At 53.6% G+C, this 8415-nt stretch overlaps 2 protein-coding genes across 2 annotated transcripts; both read left to right on the forward strand.

Moving 5' to 3' along the window:
* The first annotated feature begins 445 nt into the window (after positions 1 to 445).
* Positions 446 to 5088, forward strand: LOC113912171 (leucine-rich repeat-containing protein 37A-like). The gene is made up of 2 exons (XM_035724418.1): positions 446 to 3348; positions 4729 to 5088. The coding sequence occupies exons 1-2, from the start codon at positions 814 to 816 to the stop codon at positions 5086 to 5088; spliced, it is 2895 nt and encodes a 964-aa protein (XP_035580311.1). The 5' UTR covers positions 446 to 813.
* Positions 5089 to 5506: 418 nt separating this feature from the next.
* Positions 5507 to 7742, forward strand: LOC118356355 (leucine-rich repeat-containing protein 37A-like). The gene has a single exon (XM_035724420.1). The coding sequence runs from the start codon at positions 6114 to 6116 to the stop codon at positions 7740 to 7742; it is 1629 nt and encodes a 542-aa protein (XP_035580313.1). The 5' UTR covers positions 5507 to 6113.
* The last annotated feature ends 673 nt before the right edge of the window (positions 7743 to 8415 follow it).

Below are 8415 nucleotides of genomic sequence, written 5' to 3' on the forward strand. Positions count from 1 at the left end.
AGGAGGAGGTCCCAGCTTACTCTCCAGAGCATCATGTGGTAACAGTTTCTCCTCTAGGTAGGAGTCAAGCTCAGCTTCTGCTGTTGCCCAGTGTCACTGTTAAACCTGTGGATCTGGCACTAACCATAACTCCAGGGTCCACTAATGAGGTTGAAACTTTTCTACCCCAACAAGAGGCCTCAGCTCAGTCTGCGGTGTTCCCTGAGCAGTTGGAACCTTCTCCAATCCAGCAGGAGGCCCGAGATCATCCAGCACCCCCTGAAAATGTTGAACCTTCTCCAATCCAGCAGGAGGCCCGAGATCATCCAGCACCCCCTGAAAATGTTGAACCTTCTCCAATCCAGCAGGAGGCCCGAGATCATCCAGCCCCCCCTGAAAATGTTGAACCTTCTCCAATCCAACAGGAAGTCCCAACTCAGCCTGAAGCTCTTCCTGAGGAAATTGAACCATCTCCAATCCAGCGGGAAGTCCCAGATCAGCCTCCAGCACCCCCTGAAAATTTTGAACCTTTTCCAGTGCAGCAGGGAGTCCCAATTCAGCCTGAAGATCTTCCTGAGGAAATTGAACTTCCTCCAAGCCAGCAGTGGAGCTCAGCTCTGTCTCAAGTGTCTGTTGTGGGTGTAGAACCTTCTCTAGGTCCAGCACGCAGTCCCAGCTCAGCGTCCAAAGCCCAGTGAGGGGATCGGGCCTTCTCCAGTTCAGTGTGAGCACCCAGCTCAGTCTCCAGAGTCCTCTACAGATATTGTATCTCAGGCTCCAGTACATCATGAGGTGACATTCTCACCTCTAGGTCCCGGTCAAGCTCAGCATCCAATGTTGCCCAGTACCACAGTTCAACCTATAGTTCTGGAGGCTTCCATAACTCCAGTGCCAACTAAGGTTGAACATTCTCCAGTGCAACAGGAGATCCCTGCTCAGGCTCCAGTTCCCCCTGAGCAGATTGAATTTTCTTCAATCCAGTTCAAGCCTCTTTCCCACTCTCCAGAGATCCCCAAAAATGAATCTCTTCCAGGCCAACAGGAGCTCATAGCTCAGACTCCAGACCCTCCTAACGAGGTAGAACCTGCTTCAGGCCAACAGGAGGTCCTAGCTGAGCCATCAGAGCCCCCTAAGGAGATTGAACCATCTGCAAATGAACATGCAGTCTCAGCTCATCCTCCAAAGCCCACTGAGAAGGTCAAACCTCCACCCCAGGAGGAGGCTCCAGCTCAGTCTTCTGTCCTCCAGCAGGCCCTAGCTACATCTCCTGAGCCCCCCAAGGAGGTAGAACTTTTTCCCACACAGCCAGATTCCCCATCTCAGCCTCCCGAGCCCCCTGAGAAGGTAGAACCATACCCACTCCAGCAGGAAGCCCCTGCTCAGCCTTTAGAGCCCCCTAATGAGGCAGAATCTTCAACCCAGCAGGAGGCTCTAGCTCAGTCTCCAGTTCACCAACAGGCCCCAGCTAAATCTCCTGGGCCCCTTAAGGAGTTAGAACTTTCTCCAACCCAGCAGGAGGCCCCAGCTCAGTCCCCTGTCCCCCAGCAGGCCCCAGCTATATCTCCTGAGCCCCCTAAGGAGGTGGAATCTTCTCCCACACAGCCAGAGGCCCCAGCTCAGCCTTCAGAGCCCCCTGAGAAGGTAGAACCATCTCTAGCCCAGCGGGAAGCCCCAGCTCAGCCTCTAGAACTCCCTGACAAAGTGGAACCTTTTCCAGTCTCTCAAGAGACCCATTCTCAGCTTCCACAGTCTCCTGAGAAGGTAGAATCCTCTCCAGTCCTGCAAGAAGCCCCATCTCTACCTCTAGAGCCCCTTAAGGAGGTAGAACCTTCTCCAACCCAGCAGGAGGCTCTAGCTCAGCCTCCAGAACCACCTAAGGAGGTTGTAGCACAACCTCCAGTCCATAATGAGGTGACAGTTCCACCTCTAGGACAAGCGCAAGCTCAGCATTCAAACTTGCCCAGTGCCACTGTTAAACCTGTTGATCTGGAGCTTACTGTAACTCCAGAACCTACTACAGAGGCTGAGCATTCCAAGGCCCTGCAGCAGACTCTATCTCTTCCAGAGGACCCCGAGGTGACACTTCCACATCCAGAGCACGTTCAGGCTCAGCAAGAGCATTTGACTGAAGTCACAGCTCAACCTTTAGACCTGGAGCTTACCGTAACTCCAGAACCCACTACAGAGTTTGAACATTCTACAGCCCTGAAGAAAACTACAGCTCCTCCAAAGGACCTCGAAGTGACATTTGCACACCTAGAGCAGGTTCAGACTCAGCATCCAACTTTGGCTGAAGTCACAGTTCAACCTTTGGACCTGGGGCTTACCATAACTCCAGAATTCACTAAGGACACTGAACTTTCTCTACCTAGGCGGGGGACCCCAATTCAGCCTCCAGAGCCACCTAAGCAGGTTGTTGTAGCTCAATCTCCAGTATATCAGGAGGAGATTGTTCAGACACCAGGTCAAGATCAAGCTCAGCATCCATCATCACCCAGTGTAACAGTTCAACTTTTGGACCTGGAGCTTACTGTAAGTCCAGAACCCACTAAAGAAGTTGAACAGTTTACAACGCTGAAAAAGACTACATCTCCTCCAAAAGACCTTGAGGTGACACTTGCACTTTCAGAGCAGGTTCGGTCTCACCATCCAACCTTAAATAAAGTCACAGTTAAACCTTTGGACCTGGAACTTACCATGACTCCAGAATCTGCTGCCGAGGTTGAACCTTCTCCAGCCATGCATGAGATCCCAGATCAGCATCCAGAGCCGACTAAGGAACTTGTATCCCAACCTCACATATATCAAGAGGCAGCAGTTCCAACACCACATCAGGATCAAGCTCAGCATTGGTGGTCACCAAATGTGACAGTTCAACCTTTGGATCTGGAGCTTACCATAACTCCAGAATCTACTACAGAGGTTAAACAGTCTACAACCCTGCAGCAGACTACAATTCCTCCAAAGGACCTTGAGGTGACATTTCCACAGTCAGAGCAGGTTCAGGTTCAGCATCCAACCTTAAATAAAGTCACGGTTAAACCTTTGGACCTGGGGCTTACCATAACTCCAGAACCTACTACAGAGACTGAAACTTCTCCAACCATGCAAGAGACCCCAGCTCAGCCTCCAGAGCCACCTAAGGAGGTTGTAGTTCAATATCCGTTTCATCAGGAGGTGACAGCTCCACCTCCAAGTAAGGATCAAGGTCAGCATCCAGCATCACCCAGCACCACATTGCATCCTGTGGACTTGGGGCTTACCATTACTCCAAAACCGATTACAGGGGCTGCACGTTCTACAACCATGAAGAAGACTATAGCTCCTCCTCCAAAGGACCTTGAGGTGACACTTGCCCATCCAGAACAGGTTCAGAGTCAACATCCAAACCTGACTGAAGTCACAGTTCTACCTATGGACCTGGAAATTACTGTAACTGCAGGATCCAATATGGAGGTTGAACCTTCTCCAACCATGCAAGAGACCCCAGCTCAGCCTCCAGAGCCACCTAAGGAGGTTGTAGTTCAATATCCATTCCATCAGGAGGTGACAGCTCCAACTCCGTGTAAGGATCAAGGTCAGCATCCAGCATCACCCAGCACCACAGTTCATCATGTGAACTTGGGGCTTACCATTACTCCAGAACCTATTACAGAGCCTACACATTCTACAGCCACGAAGAAGACTATAGCTCCTCCTCCAAAGGACCTTGAGGTGACACTTGCCCATCCAGAACAGGCTCAGAGTCAACATCCAAACCTGACTAAAGTCACGGTTCCACCTATGGACCTGGAAATTACTGTACGTCCGCAACCGGAGTCATCTGAGACAGTTTTTCCCCCAACGACCCAGCATTCAGTGCTGCATTTTGTAAAATATACCCCCAGAAAAGTCATACGCAACTTTAACTGAGCAACCAGAAGAGAATGCTACCACGAACATCAACATATGTGAGCTCTGTATCTGCAAAGATGAGACGCTGTCGTGTACTGGTTTCAGCCCAAAGCAGAGGCTCCACAGAGTGCCTGTGCCAGAGCCCAGCACCTACAATGGCACCTTCACCATCTTGTAAGAATTGCCTTTCCTCATTTGTTCTCTGCCTCCTGCTTGCCATGGCAGCCTTTTCTTCGAGGTCTTCCTGGGCCTTCCTCATCTCCCCAACCCATGTTGACTTTCTGTTTTTACCTTTTCTCTGTCAACTGTCCCTTATCTTGGTTTTGCCAATTCAGCAGGGGTCTCCATCTCCACCTCCAGGGATCCTTAAGGAAGCTGTAAACCCACAGGAGGCCCCAGCTGAGCCTTCAAGTACCGTTGAAGAGATCAAACCTTCAGTCCAACAGGAAGCCTCAGATCACCCTACACAGGCCCCTGAGGAAGTAGAACCTTTGACCCCTCAGGAGGCCCAAGCTCAACCTCCAGAGCCATCTAAGGAGACGGTAGCTCAACCAACAGCACATGAGGGGAATGTGCCATCTCTAAGTAAGAATGAAGCTCAGTGGCCAAACTTCTCCAACGTCACTGTTAAACCTGTGGATCTGGTACTTACTGTAACTCTAACTCAGCCTCCAGAGCGCACCGAGGAGGCTCAGGCTTCTCCAACCCAGCAGGAGGCCCCAGCTCAGCCTGTAGAGCGCCCCGAGGATGCTGTGCCTACACCAGTCCAGCTAGAGGCCCCAGTTGAGCCACTAGATCTCCCCGAGGAGGCTGGGCCCACTGCAGTCCAGCTGGAGGTGCCGGCTTGGCCAGCAGAGCTCCCCGAGGAGGCTGGGCCCATCCCAGCCAAGCCGGAGGTCCCGGCTCAGCCTGCAGAGCGCCCTGAGGCTGCTGGGCCCACCCCAGCCCTGCCGGAGGCCCCGGATCCTGCTGCAGAGCGCCCCGAGGAGCCTGGGCCCAACCCAGTGCAGCCGGAGGCCCCGGCTCCGCCAGCAGAGCGCCCCGAGTAGCCTGGGCCCAATGCAGCGCAGCCGGAGGCCCCGGCTCCGCCTGCAGAGCGCCCCGAGGAGCCTGGACACACCCCAGCGCAGCCGGAGGCCCCGGCTCAGCCAGCGGAGCGCCCCGAGGAGGCTGGGCCCACCCCAGCCCAGCCAGAAACCCTGGCTCAGCGTGTAGAGCGCCCCGAGGAGGCTGGACCTAGTCCAGTCCAGCAGGAGGCCCCAACTCTAGTTCCATAGTTTCCTATGGAGTATCTACTTCAACCTTCAGTAAGTGATGAGGTGATAAGTCAACCTATCAGCCACTATCTAACTTATTTAAGGTTTTCCAGTGTTACACATAAATCTGCGGATGTGGAACTTACCATAACTCCAGAGCCGGCTAAGGAGGTTGAATCTTCTACAGCCCAGCAGGAGGCTCCACCTCAGCCTCCTGAGCAGACTGAGGAAGCAGAGCCTTCTCCAACCCAGCAAGAGACCTCAGCTAAGCCTCCAGAGGCGGTTGAGCCTTCAAGTGAGCAGCAACCAGCTCAGCCTTCTCAGTCTCCTGGGCGGCTTGAACCTTTTCTAACTCAGCAGGAGACCCCAGCTCAGTCTTCAGAGCCTCCTGAGGAAGCTAAGCCTCCAAGCGTACAGGAACCACCAGCTCTGCTTTCTGAGCCTAGTGAGGAATGTGAACTTTCTCTGACTCAGCAGGAGATCCCAGCTCAGCCCCCAGAGAATCCTGAAGAGGCAGAACATTCTCTAGCTCAGCAGGAGCCCCCAGCTCCGCTTCCAGAGCCTTTTGGAGAAGCTGAATCTTCCTCAACCCAGGAGGAGACCTCAGCTCAGGCTGCAGAGCTCCCTAATGAGGCAGAATCTTCAACCCAGCAAGAGACCCCGGCTCAGTCTCCAGGAGAGATAGAATCTTCAGCAACCCTGCAAGAACAACCAGCTCAGCCTCCAGAGCTGCCTTCTGGGGAGGTGGAACCTTCTCCAACCCAGCAGGAGCACCCAGCTCAACCTCTAGGGCATCATGAGGTGACCGTTTCGCCTCCAGGTCACCATCATGTTCAATATTTAAACCTGCCCAATGTCAGTGTTAAACCTGCAGATGTGCAGTTTACTATAACACCAGAACCCATTACAGAGGTGGGACCTTTGCCAGTTCAGGATGAGGCTGCAGCTCAGCCCTCTGTGCCCCTTAAAGTGGAACCATTTGCAATGCAGCATGAAGCCCCAACTCTGCCTCTACAGTCCCCTGAGGAAGCTGAACCTTTGCCAGTTCAACAGGAGACTCCAACTGAATCCCCAGAATCTACCACACAGGAGAAACCTCCAACACAGCAGGAAACCCCAGTTCAGCATCCCGAGGGTCCTGGAGAAGTTAACCCTCCCACAACCCAACAGGAGGCCCTGGCTCAGCAATCACAGAGCCCCGAGGGTGAACCATATTCCACCCAGGAGGAGGCCCTGGCCAAACCTCCAGAGACCCAGGAAGAGGGTGAACCTTTTCCACCCCAGCAGGAGGCCCCAGCTGAGCTTCCACAGACCCCTGTAGAGGCCGAACCTTCCTCAATACAGGAGGAGAGCCAGGGGCATCATCCACAGACTCCTGAGAAAGTTAAACCTTCAACCCAGCAGGAGACCCCAGTCCAGCATCCACAAGCCCCTGAGGAAGGAAAACTGTCTCCATCCCAGGAGGAGGCTCCAGCCCAATTTCCACAGACCCCTGAGAAGGGTGAATCTTCAACCCAGGACGAGAGCCAGGGTGGGGATCCACAGACATCTGAGCAGGTTGCACCTTCTCCAACCCAACAAGAAGCCCCAGCTGAGCACCTGCAGACCCCTGAGGGGATCAAACCTTCTACAACCCAGGAGGAGTCCCCAGTTCAGCACCCTCAGGTCCCAGAGGAGGGTGAGCCTTTTCCAACCCAACCGGAGACCCCAACGGAGTATCCAGAGTCTCTTGAGGGGATTGAACGTTCTCCAGGCCATTCAGAGGCCACAGTTCAGCATCCAAATCCCCTTGGGGAGGTTAAACCTGCAACCCATCAGGAGGCTCCAAGTCAGCATCTACAGACCTCTGAGGAAGTTAACCCTTCTGCCATCCAGCAGGAAGCCATAGCTCAGCATCCAGAGCCTTCCGGTGAGGTTGAACCTCCTCCAACCCAACAGGAGGAGGTCCCAGCTTACTCTCCAGAGCATCATGTGGTAACAGTTTCTCCTCTAGGTAGGAGTCAAGCTCAGCTTCTGCTGTTGCCCAGTGTCACTGTTAAACCTGTGGATCTGGCACTAACCATAACTCCAGGGTCCACTAATGAGGTTGAAACTTTTCTACCCCAACAAGAGGCCTCAGCTCAGTCTGCGGTGTTCCCTGAGCAGTTGGAACCTTCTCCAATCCAGCAGGAGGCCCGAGATCATCCAGCACCCCCTGAAAATGTTGAACCTTCTCCAATCCAGCAGGAGGCCCGAGATCATCCAGCACCCCCTGAAAATGTTGAACCTTCTCCAATCCAGCAGGAGGCCCGAGATCATCCAGCCCCCCCTGAAAATGTTGAACCTTCTCCAATCCAACAGGAAGTCCCAACTCAGCCTGAAGCTCTTCCTGAGGAAATTGAACCATCTCCAATCCAGCGGGAAGTCCCAGATCAGCCTCCAGCACCCCCTGAAAATTTTGAACCTTTTCCAGTGCAGCAGGGAGTCCCAATTCAGCCTGAAGATCTTCCTGAGGAAATTGAACTTCCTCCAAGCCAGCAGTGGAGCTCAGCTCTGTCTCAAGTGTCTGTTGTGGGTGTAGAACCTTCTCTAGGTCCAGCACGCAGTCCCAGCTCAGCGTCCAAAGCCCAGTGAGGGGATCGGGCCTTCTCCAGTTCAGTGTGAGCACCCAGCTCAGTCTCCAGAGTCCTCTACAGATATTGTATCTCAGGCTCCAGTACATCATGAGGTGACATTCTCACCTCTAGGTCCCGGTCAAGCTCAGCATCCAATGTTGCCCAGTACCACAGTTCAACCTATAGTTCTGGAGGCTTCCATAACTCCAGTGCCAACTAAGGTTGAACATTCTCCAGTGCAACAGGAGATCCCTGCTCAGGCTCCAGTTCCCCCTGAGCAGATTGAATTTTCTTCAATCCAGTTCAAGCCTCTTTCCCACTCTCCAGAGATCCCCAAAAATGAATCTCTTCCAGGCCAACAGGAGCTCATAGCTCAGACTCCAGACCCTCCTAACGAGGTAGAACCTGCTTCAGGCCAACAGGAGGTCCTAGCTGAGCCATCAGAGCCCCCTAAGGAGATTGAACCATCTGCAAATGAACATGCAGTCTCAGCTCATCCTCCAAAGCCCACTGAGAAGGTCAAACCTCCACCCCAGGAGGAGGCTCCAGCTCAGTCTTCTGTCCTCCAGCAGGCCCTAGCTACATCTCCTGAGCCCCCCAAGGAGGTAGAACTTTTTCCCACACAGCCAGATTCCCCATCTCAGCCTCCCGAGCCCCCTGAGAAGGTAGAACCATACCCACTCCAGCAGGAA

This window comes from Zalophus californianus, chromosome 16 (genome assembly GCF_009762305.2).
Source record: "Zalophus californianus isolate mZalCal1 chromosome 16, mZalCal1.pri.v2, whole genome shotgun sequence".
NCBI classification, from domain to species: Eukaryota; Metazoa; Chordata; class Mammalia; order Carnivora; family Otariidae; genus Zalophus; species Zalophus californianus.